The sequence below is a fragment of the Chrysochloris asiatica genome, unplaced genomic scaffold (genome assembly GCF_000296735.1).
Source record: "Chrysochloris asiatica unplaced genomic scaffold, ChrAsi1.0 scaffold00271, whole genome shotgun sequence".
NCBI classification, from domain to species: Eukaryota; Metazoa; Chordata; class Mammalia; order Afrosoricida; family Chrysochloridae; genus Chrysochloris; species Chrysochloris asiatica.
In genome coordinates this window covers 2,350,491-2,367,457 of record NW_006408789.1, presented here as the reverse complement: position 1 = coordinate 2,367,457, position 16,967 = coordinate 2,350,491, and the positions used below count along the sequence as shown (strand labels likewise).

The 16,967-nt window shown below is 42.9% G+C and overlaps 1 protein-coding gene across 1 annotated transcript in view; it reads left to right on the top strand.

Moving 5' to 3' along the window:
• SYNE1 (spectrin repeat containing, nuclear envelope 1) overlaps positions 1 to 16,967 on the top strand; it is a 554,350-nt gene that overhangs the window by 531,919 nt on the left and 5,464 nt on the right. The window contains exons 138-142 of the mRNA XM_006874353.1: positions 2,822 to 3,022; positions 5,717 to 5,845; positions 7,552 to 7,764; positions 9,776 to 9,868; positions 11,142 to 11,200. Of these exons, the coding sequence (XP_006874415.1) occupies positions 2,822 to 3,022; positions 5,717 to 5,845; positions 7,552 to 7,764; positions 9,776 to 9,868; positions 11,142 to 11,200 (695 nt within the window). The remainder of the gene's footprint in view (positions 1 to 2,821; positions 3,023 to 5,716; positions 5,846 to 7,551; positions 7,765 to 9,775; positions 9,869 to 11,141; positions 11,201 to 16,967) is intronic.

Here is a 16,967-nt window from a genome sequence, read left to right as displayed (position 1 = left end):
GTCCAGTGCTTATTTTACAGTGCCACACCAGGACTCCATTGTACTCCTTAGCCATCCCAAGTCAGAGTTTTTAATAAAGACACTTTGAAAGCCAGAAAGATGGGCCACCTTCTAGAATGCTGTGCCTATATAAATAATCACCTATGTGCAATATAATGAGTTGCTCTTTAAGAAATGATCTCTTGAGGTTTCACGAACCATCCAGGCCAGTAGGGGACCTGTAAGCTTGTCATCTCCAAGTTTGAATGTGTGTGAGTCTAGGGGCAAGCCTGATGAAATGATTTGGCCTTCTTGAATCGGTAAAGCCTCTAAAACCAATGATGAGAGTGGAAGAAGCAATTTCTACGGTAACAAAAAATAGAAATCAAAAACCATAGTAAAATCTTGGGAGTGGGGACGTTGATGGTTCCGAAGTCGAATTCTTGCCTTCCATGCAGGGGATCCAAGTCTCATTCCATCCAGCAGACCTCATGCACAGCTTCCTCTTATATGAGAGTGCAGACTCCCATGTTGCTATGAGCTGGACAGGTTTCAGCAGAACTTCCAGACTAATAGAGACTAGGAAGAAAGGCTTTGGTGATCTATTTCCAGCAATTAGCCACTAGAAACTCTTTCCGCACTGTTGTGTGTGGTGCCACCGTGTATCTGAAGGAAGGCTTAATAGCAGCTAACAACAACCCCAACAAACTGTGGTAAAACAGCTGCCATTGTATTTGAGTTTCATCTGGGTGGGTAGAGTATGTAAAATAGTGTAGCTGCTGCTGTATACCATAGCGTTGGTTCCTACTCATAACAACCCTATGTGTAACAGAATGAAACACTGTACAAACCTGCGGCATCCTCACAACCATTGCTATGTTTGAGACCATTGTAACAGCCACTGTCTGTCCATCTCATTGAGGGGCTTCCTCTTTTGCACTGACCCTCTAGTGTGCCAGGTACGATGTCTTCCTCCAGGGAATGCTCCCTCCTGATACCATGTCCAATGCCTTGCTGAGTTGATGTCTAGACTAAGGAGCATGCTAGGTATACTTCTTCCAAGACAGATTGGTTCTTCTGGCAATCTATGGGATAGTCAGTGTGCTTCACCAACGCCATCACTCAGGTATATCCGTTCTTCTTTGGTCTTCCTTATTCATTATCCAGCTTTCACAAGCATGTGTTGTTGTTGTTGTTAAGTATCATGGAGTCGGTTCCGAGGTTGTAAATCTTTATGGGATTTACATCTTTCTCCCATGGAACCGCTGGTAGTTTCAAACTGCCAACCTTGAGGTTAGCAGCCCGATTTATAACCACTATGCTACCAGAGCTCGTCTTTTGAAAATACCATAGCTTGGGTCAGGTCCACCTTAGTCCTCAAGGTGACATCTTTGCTTTTTGTCACTCCACCTTAGTCCTCAAGGTGACATCTTTGTTTTTTGTCACTCCACCTTAGTCCTCAAGGTGACATCTTTGCTTTTTGTCACTCTAGAGAGGTTTTTGCAGCAGATTTGCTGCCCAACACCATACGTTGTTTGATTTCTTGACTGCTGTTTCCATAATCTTTGCTTGTGGTTCTAAGTATAATGAAATCTGACACGACTTCAATCTTTTCTCCATTTGTGATGATGTTGCTTATGGGTCTAGTTGTGAATATTTTTGTTTTCTTTGAGTTGAGGTGTAGCCTTTATGGAAAGCTGTAGTCTTTGATCTTCATCAGCAAGTGCTTCAAGTCCTCTTTACTTTCAGCAAGCAAAGTATACAAGATAACTTCCCTTAACTTCCCCAAATCTTAAAACACCGCCTTAGCCCAGCTGCTACAATGCATTGAACTATGGAGGTTTCCTATGGCCTGAGAGCTTGGTTTCCCTTTGGTGGCACTCTTGGTCCTGTGTTCCGTCTGGGGAGTATCAAGATGTGCTCCTCCTTGGAATGTAGCTACCCAGGCTGTTCGGCCTCAGGGGTTAAGTGTACTGTTTTTCTGTTTCTCTGGGTTTAGTGTAGGCTGTTTATTTGGGGGTGATGTTCTTGTGGCTTGCTCCTGGCTATTACGTTGTCTTGTTTTGAAATTCTGCACAGAGAAACAAGTCTCTCCACAAATTCCCACATGGTCACATTTCCTACTGAGTAGTCTCAGTACTGGGCCCACCAATTTTAGGACAAAGCAGTGAATATAGGAAGCACATTTAAAACTATCTAGATTGTAAAATGTAATTTTTTGTGGAGCACCTAAATTACTCCAATTCCTTGCTGAAAAAAGTAGCGTAATGTTGTCATTATAGCCAGATTACTTGAAGAATCGAAGAAGTAAATACAAGATTGTTGTTGTTAACTGCCCTCAAGATGGCTCCAACTCCTGACAACCACAGATACCACAAGGTTAAATGTTGCCCAGACACCCCTACCACTGTGTATTTTAAATGCTTTCCTACCTGCGGAGCTCATCTTTCAACAGGATATTGCACAATATTCTGTTGTGATCCATAGGGTTTTGTTTGCTAATTTTTGGAATTAGAACACCAGGCTTTTTTCTTCCTAGTCTGTAAGTCTGGGAAGTGCTGCTGAAACCCAAGCACTAAGGTGACCTTGTGGATCTCTGAAATACTGGTGACACGTAGCTTCTAGCATCACAGCAACGTGCAAGCCACCACAATACACGTAATTGAAGGATGGTGGTCAGTGAGATTAGGGCAGGATACTGAGACCCAGAAAGTCAGCCCGTCTGCATACCATCCAGCGTCTTTCTACTTAGGTCTTTAATTCAACAGCATCTAACAACTCTAAACACCTTTGTCAAAATGTGGGATTGTAACAATCCTGGTCTGATCTTTTATCTTTGCAGGAGCTGCAGAAAGCTCTGGACCACCGCAAGGCCATCATCCTTTCCATCAACTTGTGCAGCTCCGAGTTCACCCAGGCTGACAGCCAGGAGAGCCGCCATCTGCAGGACCGCCTGTCCAGGATGAACGGGCGCTGGGAGCGTGTGTGCTCCCTGCTGGAGGAGTGGCGGAGTCGGCTTCAGGCTGCGCTGATGCAGTGCCAGGTCCGGGGGGCTTTGGGCCTGTAGTGCTGGGCAGCCCAGCTGGGTTCCCAGCGCAGCTCGCTCTGTGACTTGACAGAACGTAACTACTTGTTAAAGTAGCTGCTGCCAAGTCACTACCAATGCATGGCAACCCACGTGTGTCAGGGTAAACTGTGCTCTAGGAGATTTTCTATGGCTGATTCCACAGAAGTAGACTGACAGGCTGTTCTTACAAGACACAGCTGCATAGAGTCGAACTGATAACCTTTCAGTTAGCAGCCAAGGGCATTGACCATTTGCTCTGCTCAGGGACCCTCTCCCCATTCCAAGTCAGAATTTGAATGGGGTAACTTTGTGCCCAACCCTTTCTTTGACTAGAGTACCAAGGGTAGCCATGACTGAGGGCCCTTGGTACTCTCGACCCCGTCATCTTTTTGACTAAGATGAAACTATCCCCACAAGTTTATCTGAGCCCCACCATTTATTCTTTCATTCATTCCGTAAATATTTACAGAGGATTATGTAGATGGTGGAGTCCTGGTGTGGCTCTGTGGGTTAATGCGCCAGACTGCAAAGCTGTTCGAACTGCAAGGTCGGTGGTTCAAGCTCACCAGCAGCTCCACAGAAACCCTATACAGGGTCGCTATGGGTTGAAATTGACTCTATGCCACTTCACAGCAACAACAAAATGTAGATGTTGTGAAAGCTGGACAATGAATAAGGAAGACTGAAGAATGGATGGATACCTTTGAATTATGGTACTGGTGAAGAACACCAAATATGCCGTAGACTACCAGAGTAATGAACAGATTTGTCTTGAAATAAGTACAACCAGAATGTCCCTTAAAAGCAAGGATAGGAAGACTTTGCCTCTTTCACTTTGGGCATATTGTCAGGAGGGACCAGTCCCCAAAGAAGGACATCATACTTGGTAAAGTGGAGGTTCAGTGAAAAAGAACAAGCTGGACTAACACGGTGGCAGCAAAATGGGTTCAAACCTAACAACTGTGAGGATGGCACAGGATGGGCAGTGTTTTGTTCTGTGGGGCATGGGGTCCTTGTGCGTTGGAATTTACTTGACAGCACATAGTAACGACAACAAGCAGATAGTTCTTAAACATTTATTCAGCCGTCCTTACCATCACTGTTTGCTGGTAGTACACTGTACGTCCATATTGTACTAAGTATTTAGAACACAGCCTGAACTCTGGTTTGGACAGGGAAAACAGGCTACGTAATGAACTTACAGACCTTGAAAATCAGGATCACTGAGGAAAGGCACTTTGACGTGACCGATATCTTTAAGCCATCACTGAAGGGCCTGGGTCTGCAAGAGGCCTAGCAAAAGGAGAAGGATTTGTGTGGTTAAGAGAGTAAGGGGCCAGTGTGAGGAAGTCTCGTTAGTAAGGGAGTCGTGTATGGGAGGGGCTGCGAGAGTTGAGAAAGATAGGAGGATGGTCAGGAACCAGATCACGTGCGGCCTGAAGATCGTGGCCAGGAGTTTGTGTGGCATTGGAACTGCAGTGAGGAACCTTTGAAGAATCTGCAGTCTGCTCTGCAGATTTCTAAGTGCCCTAAGAATTGAAAAAGAAAAAAAAAAAAAAGACAAGAAAACAATTGCCTGCAACTTGATTTTAACTCATCATAACCCCAAATATGTCCGAGTAGAATTGTACCCCAAGAACTTACAATGACTGATTTTTCAGAGGAAGATTTGAAGTCCTTTCTTTTGAGACATTTCTGGGTACAGTCGAACCATCAGCCTTTTGATTACCAGGCAAACATGTTCACCATTTTTACCACGCAGGCATCCCCAAGAGTAACATAGCTCCTGGAAAGCAGGTTTGCCTCCACAGTTACTTCTCGTACTGTGGACAAGATCTTCAGTAAGTGTACCTGGAACGAATGAATGGATAGATGATCATTTAAGAGCACATGGAATGGGGCATAGACCTTAAAGCATGGGAAGATTGGAACACATAGAGAAAAGTGGGCCACAGAACTGCCTCCTTCAGAGCTCTCTTAATCACAGCTTTTCTTTCAAAAAGATTTTATTTTCTTTTAAAAATAAGTCATTTGGTGCCAACTTTGTTTTATGTGTACATTTTCCCCAAGTATAAATTAGATGCTTCTGGTAGGAACAAAGAATTCAGGTAATCACAGCACCACTGATGTCTTCCTTTTGAAGCCAACAGATCTTTGCCAATAGTGGCTTTTGTGGTGTTCTGTTGTTAGGTGCCATTAAGTTGGTTCCAATTCATAGGAGCCCTGTTCCAGAACAGAACAGAACACCTCTAGTCCTGCATTCTCCTCACAGTTGTCGGTGTGTCTGGGTCCATTGGGGCAGCTGTTGTGTCAGTCAGTCCATTTTGTTGAGGGGCTTTCTCTTTTTTGCTGACTGTCTTCCTCACCGAGCATGCTGTCCTTCTCCAGAGACTGGTCCCTCCTAATAACATGTCCAAAGTAAGCAAGACGAAGTCCTGCTTCTAGGAGACATTCTGGCAGACAAATCCGACAGATTGGTTCATTCTGGGGGTCCATGGCATATTCAGCATATCCAGCACCATGATTCAAAGACATCCACTCTTCAGTCTTTCTTATCCATTGTCCAGCTTTTGCTAGTAGCTGTTGTAGAGAACAGAAATGGAATCAAAGCTATTAGGGGAAGCAAAAATTATTATCTAAGATTGTTTTACATTCCCATTGATTTTGTAGGATTTCCATGAACTGAGCCATGGTTTGCTTCTGATGCTGGAGAATATTGACAGAAGGAAAAACGAAATTATCCCTACTGATTCTAACCTGGACACAGAGACACTGCAGGACCATCACAAACAGCTTATGGTAGGATTGGGTCAGAGCTGGTAACTGCTTGTATTTTTTTTTTTTTTCCGGCTCCATGTCACTTACAGTGCGCACAGGTCCTAATCCTTTTTTACTTTGGTGTTATTGTCTCTAGCTGGTGCTTTTAGATATACATAGAGAATGACACTTGATAGCTTCAGATTTTGTCCCAAAGTCCTTACTCAGTATTGAAAGGCTTTGATGTTCTTTATCTCAATGAACTTGTATTTATGGAGGCACATCTTTGGTGAATTTGTTTGTACTGGTTTTTTGTTTGTGTGTGTTTTTTACAGTAGGTTTTAATTTAAACTCTACATTAATTGATACTTTATGTCCCCAAGGCATATTTGATGGCTTATAATAAAAGGACACTGTTTTTTGCTGTTTGTAAGTTGCTGTTGAGTCAGATCTGACTTACGGCAGCTCAGTTTGTGCAGAACAGAAGGGCTCAATGGGTTTGCCAGGCCGGGATCTTTGGGAAGCAGACTGACGGGCCCGTTCTCTGAGACTTCTCTGGGTGGGTTTAAGTCCAGTCTTTTGGCAAGTAGTTTAGCAGGTAAACATATGTACCTCTGAGGGACTCCTAAAGGTTACTAAAAATGATTAGAAAGAGAGATCATTCAGATTGCTTACGAATCATTAAATATAATCCAATTAAACATTAACTTTAGCACCAAGTTTTCTGAAAGGTACGGCTAAAAGGAAATTATGAGTTAATTTCTTTTTTTCTGGCAGAAAGAAGGCATGCCAGTTTTCAGAGTGCAATAAACTGAAATTTACTGTGTAGATTCTTATGCAAGGAGCTTTATACCAATTAATGCATACTTGACTTAACAGTGATTTTATAGAAAATAAGGAAGAATAATTTGAGTTCTATTAGAAGAAAATACTTTGCATTTTTTTACCTTTCTATATTTCTAAAATATTGTTTTTACATTAAACGCTTAACAAACTGACCCTATAGGATTGGTGGTTGTTGGTGTTGTTGTGAAGTGTTGTAGAGTCGGTTCCAACTCATAGCGACCCTTTATAGCATTTCTGAGGAAAGGCAGGTGGGTTTGAACTGCCGACCTTGTGGATCGTAGTCCAGTGTTGATCCTACAGCACCACACAAAGAGTCCAGCAGAATTGGTTGATAACTTATCATTCACTACCATACAAGTCTTAGACACTGAGAGGAAACAGCTATGTAACTGTGTTTTAACTACACTTTTGACCTTAGCAATTAAGCTGGGAACAATGACTCACCTGCGCATCGTTTATAAAATCTTAAATAGATTCAGTGTAACCCTTGAGGTACCTAAGTTTTGATATATTTGCACATCAATGGTTTACTTTTCTATTTGAAAGAATATCTTGGGTCTCATTGGCATAATAATTTGTCATTTGTTTCATCTTTATTCGTCAATTTGAGCCTTCCAGTAATATTTACTGTGTACCAGGCACAGATCCTCGTCACCATTTCCAGGGATGAGAAATCTGAGACTAGAGCAGGTCAGGGACCTAATGGAGTATATTTGGTGGGGACATGATTAGAACACTTGTCCCTGATTCCTGTCTATGAGCTGCTGTAGCCGTCTATGTGTGAGCACCAGGTTCTGAAGATCAGGTATTATTGCCCACTAAATTTCATTTATGTCGTTCTGTACTTCTGGAACATTCTCCAATTCTGAACAAGTCTTACAAAATCAATTTTATCTACATAGCAAATAAGGCATGAGCTGTTGGAGTCGCAACTAAAAGTGGCCTCACTTCAAGACATGTCTTGCCAACTGTTGGTGAATGCTGAGGGGTCAGATTGTCTGGAAGCCAAAGAGAAAGTTCATGTCATTGGAAACCGGCTCAAACTTCTCTTGAAGGAGGTCAGCCGGCACATCAAGGACCTGGAGAAGTTATTAGACATGTCAAGCAGTCAGCAGGTGAGTGCTGAGCAGATGTCATTGGTTAGGGTTTCCTGTTTTTGTTAAATGCTATCAAGTTGGTTCCAACCCATAGTGACCCTGTATAGGGTTTCCAAGGAGTGGCTGGTGAACTTGAACCAATGACCTCACAGTTGAAACTAACCTTGCAGTCCAGCATATTAATCTGCAGTGCCAAGCATTTCCTACACAACACCAAAACAATAGTATTGCCACGTTTTCAAGACTCAAATGGAGTACTGGTCTACTGTGAGCTCAGCTCTTAGAAGTTCTGTCCCAAATTAAAACATTGGATTTGTACATTTTTATGATAGATCACTGCTTCCGATGCTGTTAAATCCAAAGAGCTCTTGTACTTATTGCTGTTAACCCTTTCAATCATCATGTATGGCCATGTATTTCCCTGATTTCTTTAATAATTCATACATTTTCATATGCATAGGACACAACCAATCATTGTATGCGAGTTTTGAAATATCCTTTAAGGTATGGATTCTCCTTACATATATTTAATAATAATTATTCCATAGAAAATTTCCTCTCTTTACTCATGTTATGGAGTCATGGTGTCATGCTGTAGGATAAGCTCAGGACCATGAGGTCAGTTTGAACCCCAAGGTGGACAGTTCAAACTCACCAGTTGCTCCTTGGAAACCTTATACAGGGTCGCTGGGAGTTGGAACCAACTCAAAGATACTTAACAACGACAACAACACTTGTGTCATGTGTTTACTCCTAAATCTACTACTTCATGGTTGTATTTTTTTATTTTAAGAAATGCATTTTGCAAGTATAGAAATGCTTTGTCAGACTTGAGGCATGCAATTATAAAACTCTACAAGTCCTGGTTTGGCATTGTAGGATAAACACTGGACTGTTAACCACAAGGTTGGTGGTTCAAACACACCCGCTGCTCCTTGGAAACCCTATGCAGTGTCTCTATGAGTCAGACCTGATTCAATGGCACTTAAAACAACAATAATCATGAACACACAAGCGTGTAAAAGAGCAATGCACTCTAATCAACAGCAAGACAAGTAGAACACAGTTCATCTAAAATAATAGTAAGAAATTATTGCTGCTTACCAATGAGTCATTTGTTGACTCATAGAACCCCATGTGACAGAGTAGAATTGTCCCATAGAATTTTCTCGAGCTGCTAACCTCGGGGTCAGCAGTTCGAAACTACCAGCGGTTCCGCGGAAGAAAGATGAGGCTTTCTGCTCCCGTAAAGATGTATATAGCCTTGGAAACCCTGTACAGGGTCACTACGTGTTGGAACTGACGGCACTTAACAACAACAACAATACTTACCAAGTCTTTCTCCTGGGAAGCTGCTGGGTAAGGTCAAATGACCGACCTTCCGGTTAGCGGATAAGCACTCAACCGTGGCACCACCAGGACTCCTGTCAGTGGCAAACAACAGCCTCTAGGATGGGTTTCGTTTCTAACTCAAGTGACTCGGTTTCTCAGAGAGAGGCAGGGGCTGTGTGCTGATGACCGGGGGACAGGCTTGCAGGGTATACCCTTAGGTTGGTTGATGGTATATGGTGTGGGGATTGTAACCATGGCAATGAAACAATATCCGATAGGATGAATGTAAAGCTAATGTTCTCCCATGTAAACTATCACATAATTCACAATAAAGCATTAAAAAAAAAAAGTAAGAAAAAAACAACTGACTTGGTTTCTCTCTGTTCTGAGAGACCTGCAGCTGTTCAGTAGTCTCTTCCTTACCTCCTGAGCCCGTAGTAACTCATTGTATCCCTATCACGAAGAAATAATAACAAAGCAAGAACTCTAATTTCCAACATTTACAACCAGGAGTTTATAATAAACTAAAGGAACCAGCTTTCATCATCTTATGGTTGCTGGATCCCATATTTCAAGGAATGGGTTGATTTCTGAAGAGGTGGATGGAGTGGGAAATGTGTATTACAGAGGCTGCCTCGCTCTGGGACCCTTTGGAGTTACAGAAAGAATTCTTACTGAAGGTCTATGTCCCATGCAGGATTTGTCATCCTGGTCCTCTGCTGATGAGCTGGACACGTCAGGATCCATGAGTCCTACGTCAGGAAGGAGTACCCCAAACCGACAGAGAACGGTAACTTTCCTCTGGTCCTTTTGAATTGGCCCATGAGAGGGAGCACGGGAGACATACTGGTGCTGACCACAGAGTCCATGAGCCCCCCCACAGAAGACAGGAGAGGGTGTGAGAGAGTGTAGCACTCCCACGTGCCCTCCCTGCATGCACTCAGGAACAGAAAAGAGTGGTTCTGGGCTGTTGTTTCCCAACCCCCACCCCTTCAAAAAAAAAGAAGCCAGGGCTCAAAGTGTGGTTGGTATGCAGGGAGACCAATTATTCTGATTGTTCTAGAATGATGCTCATGTTGTGTGCCTTTGGTGGCTGCTTCCTTCAAACCATCACTACCTTGTTCACCTAGAGTGTAGCATCCCACTTCATGGAGTGTCTCCACCCAGAGGTGAACCAAAGTGTGATTGTCTTCTGAGACCATTGAGTATAGAAGACAAGTGGAGGTTCTAGTGACTCACAAGCAAAGCCCTCAAAGCTTTCAGCAGCTCAGCTGCCTCCAATGTGGTTAAGTCAAGTCCACGCAAGGCTGATGATGAGGGCTGCCTCACTGGAACACAAGGAAGACCATAGACCAAATTGGCTCCTGCTACCCTCTATGCCTTGATTTCTCTATGTAATTAGAAGCTTGGTTTTTGTTTTACTGATTTATTTTTGTCCTGCTTCATGATTGTATTCATTTGATTATCATTCCATTTTCTTTAGTTTTTAGAAGTATTGATTTTGTTTCTTCTTTTGTCATAAACACTTAAGTTCTATGTTGATAAATGTTATTATCTTTTTTAGAATTTTTTTTACTACATTCACTAGTTTCTTATAGATCCTAGTTTAAGAATGTGAAGGAATACTGGCTTTTTAAACCAAATTTGAAACTATATCTAATCAGAGTATTGAATGTTTAGAAAATGGGGGGAAAATATGAAACAGATCTTTGGAATACATGCTATTGCATAGTGAATGTTACTGTTATTGGAAGTAAATTGAGTAAAGTCAAGTCATTTATGTTTCTACCATGAAAAATTGGGGGAGAAATACATTTACTCAGTATGGTGTGAACTCCAACACCAATATTTATGCTTATAATTTATATAGATGCAAACCTATTTCATTTCTTCAACAACAACCAAAAAAAAAGCCAGTTTCCTTAAGTCATATGTACTGAGGATCATTTCATTTGATTTATTTTTTCTTTGCTGCACTCTTAGTTTAATTTTCATCAGTAGCTTGTCTTGATTTGCCTGGACTGAACATTCTTCTTTCTTTACCCCCTGTTCATTGCAAACAGCCACGAGGCAAATGTAGTCTCTCCCAGCCTGGACCCTCTGTCAACAATCCACATAGCAGGTACCTTATTCTCCTGATCTCCACATTGTTCTAGAATTGCAAGAGGATGATGAAAATTGCCCATGATCTAGGTAGAACCACATCTGGTCTGCCTCTCAGTAGTTAAGGAATGATTTATCCCAATCCACACCACACCCTTCCCTCATAAATTGGAAAGAACTTTTCTACTTCTCAGAGCATAACTTATTTGGAGCCCAACAAATTCGTATTTGAGTCTGCAAAGACAATGTCCCGTCTAATGGTGCCATGTGTGTACCTGAGGATTCTGTGCAGTTGCACACACCATCACTTGGTTCATGGCAGGCTTGATCATCCTCTTTATTTCTAGATTTTACAATAAGACAGGTCATAGACCGATGAATTACTCTATCATTCACAGAACCCACACATCTGAATAAAATCTACTAACATCCCCAGCTTTTTCTTTTCTTTTCCTGTTTTATCCAGATTGTGGGTTTTGGATACTCAAAATGGCAAGTCCCAATTTGGTTTTCTTTCTTCACTGAAAACTTACAAGTGCCTTTCTCTTTGGCTTATCCTAAAATTTCTGTCAGCCAGCACATCCAGGCACTCACTCACCTTCCTAACACTCGGCAAGCATTTCCGCTCTGCGAAGGAGCCCAGTGTCCCCCCTGTCCAGTGGCTCCCGAGGGACACCTGACAGCTACCACTTTGTGTTTACCTCCTGTAGCCGCCCTCATCTCTGCAGCTGAGCTCTTAGCGCTTTGCCTGGTCATCCATCCGTGTGATGTCTGCGCTCCTCTCCTCTCCCCTAATTAGCTCCCACGCCCCAGACAACTTTTCTCAAGTGAACATAGTCTGTCCTCAGAGCTGGTTTTCAACGTTAGTCCCAAGCTGTTCACTGGTGAAGTCCTTTGACCTTCTGGAAGCTTCTCATCACTGAGCAGAAAGTGAAATTCCTGGAAGGAGGGTGGGGGATGAGGATGCCTAGGACTGTAAACAACCCCTGAGTCATCCTTTTCAGTTCCCCAACTGTGTGCTGCACTGGACCAGCTATTTTGTGTGGTTATTCACAGTCAGTTGAAGTAATGCAGAACATATTTTTATGTGCTTTCGGGCTTAAGTCTCCTTTAGCAAAAAAAAAAAAAAAGAGAGAGAGAAAAGTATTCTTTCCATTTGGTTTGATTTGAAGACAAATTGTTTGGGGTTTTCTCCAAGACAAAATATGACTGAAGGAAACTTCACCAGAATTTTTTAAGATAATGATGGACATTCATGGGTGCTTTGACATTTTCTTTGCCTGTTATTTAAAAAAAAAAAAAAAAAAAGATGCTCCTGTACTATAGGTAGATCATATATGTCATCTTCACCCAACAAATTGATGTCCCCTGAATAGCGACAAGGACAATCCCCCTAGCGCCCCTTTAGGATACAAGCAATGGTCATGAAAAGGAGAAAGCCCTTATTTTATTATGCACCACCAAGAGCAACCACTCTTTGGTTCCTAGTGTGGGATGTTGCTTCCTGCCAGATAAGTAAACTCAGGAATATCCCAACTGTCTGTTCCCCAGTGCTCTCAGAGTCTGCGTTCTCACCAGAATGGTTTCTTAGGGGAGCACATGTCTTCTAATTGGGCTTTGCAGCTGAGGCAGCCACATCTTCACTGTGGCTTCCACAAGGCACCTCGCAGCTCTGCTCTGTCCAGCACTGTTGATTAACCTCTTCTGATCATACAGCTCACGGTCCAATATGCTACTCGGGAGGGGAGGGAATACAAGCCCACTTCAACCCAATAGCAAATGTCATGCAGTACCTTGGCATACAGTTTGTGGTTGACCATGCTGGGACTTCTTAACTCCTTGGCACCTCGGGATTACGGGGCTCCCACGTGGACAATGAAACGCAGAGTCTTCTGGGAGAGAGTTAACTTCACCCGCCACATAGCTGTCACGGTGTTCCTTTTTCACTGAGATCTGTAAGTACCTTGGGTTTGATCTTGCACTGGTTCAGCAAGTTGGAATGTTGATTATGAAATCACAAACAGTTTACAATGTTAATCCCTGCAGTCTACAGTGGGAAAGTTGTAGACGTGTGTCCTTCCAGAGAAGGGAAAGAAAGAGGTTGGAAGAAAGTAGGTAGTAGTTTAGTTTGAAGACAGGGATTTCCTCTCTGTGTTTTGTTGTTTAAAGTCAGATATTAATAATATTTGCTTGTCATGCTATGTATTTCCGTTTGGTTTTATGGTTACTGTTCCATATTCTCTTGGATAGCATCCTAATTATATGTATGGTTTGACACCAGGAATTACTGAACATCTATGCTTCAGTAAATCCAGGATTTACTGAACACCTACTATGCATAGGCCTCCAGCAGACACAATTAATATATGACTCCTGCCATTAAAAGATTTGTTTCCTGAATCTATAGGGTATTCCCCAATATTTGAAAACATTGAATACTGTGGGTTTTTTTTAAATTAAAGATTAGACATATTTTGTTGTTCTCTGCTATCGAGTCAGTTCTGAGTCCTAGAAACCCTGTATAGGCTTTCCAAGACCAGCTGATGGATTTCAACTGCTGACCTTGCAGAGACCAGTCCAAGTGCTTGTCCTACAGGTCACGCCAGGGTTCAAACATATTTTAGAAGCAGGCTTTCACAACCACTGCTGCTGAGGGTCATTCCTGCTGGTTCTTTTTCCTATTTCTGTCGTCAGAAGTTTCTCACTAAGAACTCTGCTTGAAGTTGACAACTGGCAAGAGTTTACTCCAATTTCTACCAAGGGCAAAAGAACAATTGATTTGTAGTCTAGATGGAGTAAGTGGATGTCTTCCTTCTGAATCTTAGAAGTGTAAAATGCAGACTCGCCCTGGACATCTTTGTTCTCTGGCAGAAGAGCTAAGATGGAAGGAGAGGTGGCAGGTAACAGGCTCCTGGGCTGTTGCTGTGAGAAAAGCTGTCGATACCAACAGACGCTCAAGAAATCCAATCTGGACTCATTTTAGCGAGAGTGAGGTTTTCTTTATTCGATTTTGCAAAATCAGGTGCTCAACCCTGTAGACAAGGGCAGACCCTGGTCTGTCCACAATTTTTGAGACCCCTGTTTCAAAAAAGCCCCTCCTCCAGACCCACTTCCCCATTTACAGTTCTACCCAGCATGTCCTGTTTTCCCTCCTCCCAGAGAAGCCAAAGGCTTGACCATGGTCTTAATAGCTGTATTCTTATTTAAATTCCTAGTCCTAGAACAGATTTCTTTCCTCCTTTCCCCCAATTCATCCTGGATATGAATCAACAATCTATGTCTGGCTGGTCTAGCAATCTCAGGAGTCCTTATTCCTGAAATGGATCATCTTGTCTCACACTGCGAGGGAGGAGGGGTAGGACAATCAGTGCAGAGCATCCAGATATACTGAAGCAAGTGTGGTGAATGTTCAGGCTTGACTCTGTTTGGGTTTGGGTTTGTCCATACACTGGGAAACCCCCAAAGCATTATTCCGGTCTTTTCTGTCTGATTCCACCCTGGGGATCTATATTTTTGAAGCTCTCAAGAGTCACTGTATAAAGTACCTGTCCACTGAGGGCAGCTTTAATGTAGAGCCTCCCATAGATCCTCCTCTGCTGCCTTTTTGAGGTTCGCATTCCTAGTGAATAGCCCAGGAAATCCATTCATCTTTCAAAGCTCTATTAGTGAATGAGGGACATTTCCCTGAGAGAAAAGGCTGAATCCAGCCAAACCCCCAAGGAGGCTTGAGTGTGCACACCACAGCCAGCCCAGTAATACTGATCAGAATGCTAAGTGTTGTTATTAAGTGCTGTTGAGTCGATTCCGACCCATAGCGACCCTGTATAGGGTTTTCGAGGATCACCTGGTGAGCTTGAACTGCCAACCGTGCAGTTCAAACAGCTTTGCAGTCTGGGGCATTAACCCACAGCACCACACCAGGACTCCAAAATGCAAAGTGAGTGCTGACATTCATTTCAGTCTTAATTATCCCTAAAGCATCCTGCTAAGCATTGTCCTGGGTTGGCACTGTAGGATAAGCACTGGACTCCATGGCTACATTGAAACACCAGTTCAGTTCAGCGGTTCCAACTCACCAGCCGCTTCTCAGAAACTCTACGCAGGGTCACCATGAGTCAAAACTGACTCAATGGCACTTAACAACTGTGACAATAGCAAGCATTGTCTATTTACCTCATTTAACTTTCATGACAATCTCATGACATCTTTGTTTTATAAAAAAAGACACTGGGGCTTCTGAGACTTTAAGTCTTTGAGGGAGCAGAACTCCTCATCATTCTCTCACAGAGTGCATGCTGGGTTTAAACCACTGATCTTGTGGTTCACAGTCCAGTGCTTATCATAGAGTAATGTAACTTTCCCAAAATTTGTCAGTGGAGCCCAGGTCTTAGCTGGCTGGATCCTAGTTTGTTCTCCTGTCCACTTAACTGAGGGCTATTGGTGGGTCCTGGTGCGGCAGTGTCGGTTTGAACCACAAGGTCGGTGGTTCAAATCCACCAGCCACTCCTTGGAAGATGTTTACAGGTTCTCTATGAGACGGAACTGGAGGGCACTAATCTACAACAATAACCATGGGTGGGTTTAGGCCCAGTTGTTGTCAAGCCACTTCCAACTCCTGGCAGCCCCATATATATTGATATAGGGGAGTAAAGAGACCCCATTGTCAAAGATACAAATATTTAATGGTTCTTTATTAAATCATAAACATAAAACAAGGACAAAAATAGATCACCTGGCTGAGGGAAATCATAGGAACCATGATGAGTTTCCAAAGTTCTGTCTCCATGTGGTGACCTTTTCCAGAGAACAATGGAATCTCCCCCCACAACCAGGCCTAATGGCAGGAGCCATATGTACATCACACTCACACCCAGCAGGGTCTAAGGAAGGCAAGAGGGGGCCACTGCAGACAGGAAAGTTTACAGTCTCTCAGACTAGGCCACCATGAAGGGGTGTGTCTAGGAATGTTCCTGAGAGGAAAGTGGCCCCAAACCCACTTTTGAACACACTGTTTCTATCTCTGGCTGTTCAGCTGTCAAAGGTGTGAGAAAAGTTGGCATCTGAACACTTAAACTTAAGCACAAAATGGAGTTCAGCTCTGCCTAACTGGAGTCGTTACAGGCAAAAAGCCTTCTGATGCATGTTCCACAGCAGTATCAGAGTACAAGGGTGACCCATAGGGATGTCAGTGACAGGTGCTTCAAAAGTAGAGGCCTCTCGTCTGAGCCAGCAATCAAATAGGAACCTCCAGCCTTTCAGTTAGCAGCCAGTTGTCACCCAGAGATTCCTATTGGTAGGTGGGGTACTTTGAACCCCAGTTCCTGGACCCATAGCTATCTTACTGCCCTAATAAATTACTCTTACATTGCCAGCGTAGTCTAATGAGAACCTAATAAATTGAAAGTTCTTTTGCACTTGGCTTTAAAAGATGTGTGCACAGAATTCATTTATTTTCTTTTCCCGGATTATGTAAAAATTGCAATGAGTTACACTGTCTGTGTATCCTACTCAGACTCCACATTTCTCTGTCTTTCTTCCTTTCTGTGGTGTACTTGGAGGCAATGCTTCATGACTTCCCTTTCTCTTTCTGTGTTTGGGGGTTACATGAAGCAACTTCTGGGCAGTTATTCATGCAGAAGTGTGAAGGGCAGAGGGGACTGAGAACAATCACAATACATTCTAGAGAATATGGAAAATATATAATATTCTTTGCAGAGGTAGAGAATCAACCCATTGTTTTTCTCTGAACAGAATTATCCAATATGTCTCCGTGGATTTAAGTCCTT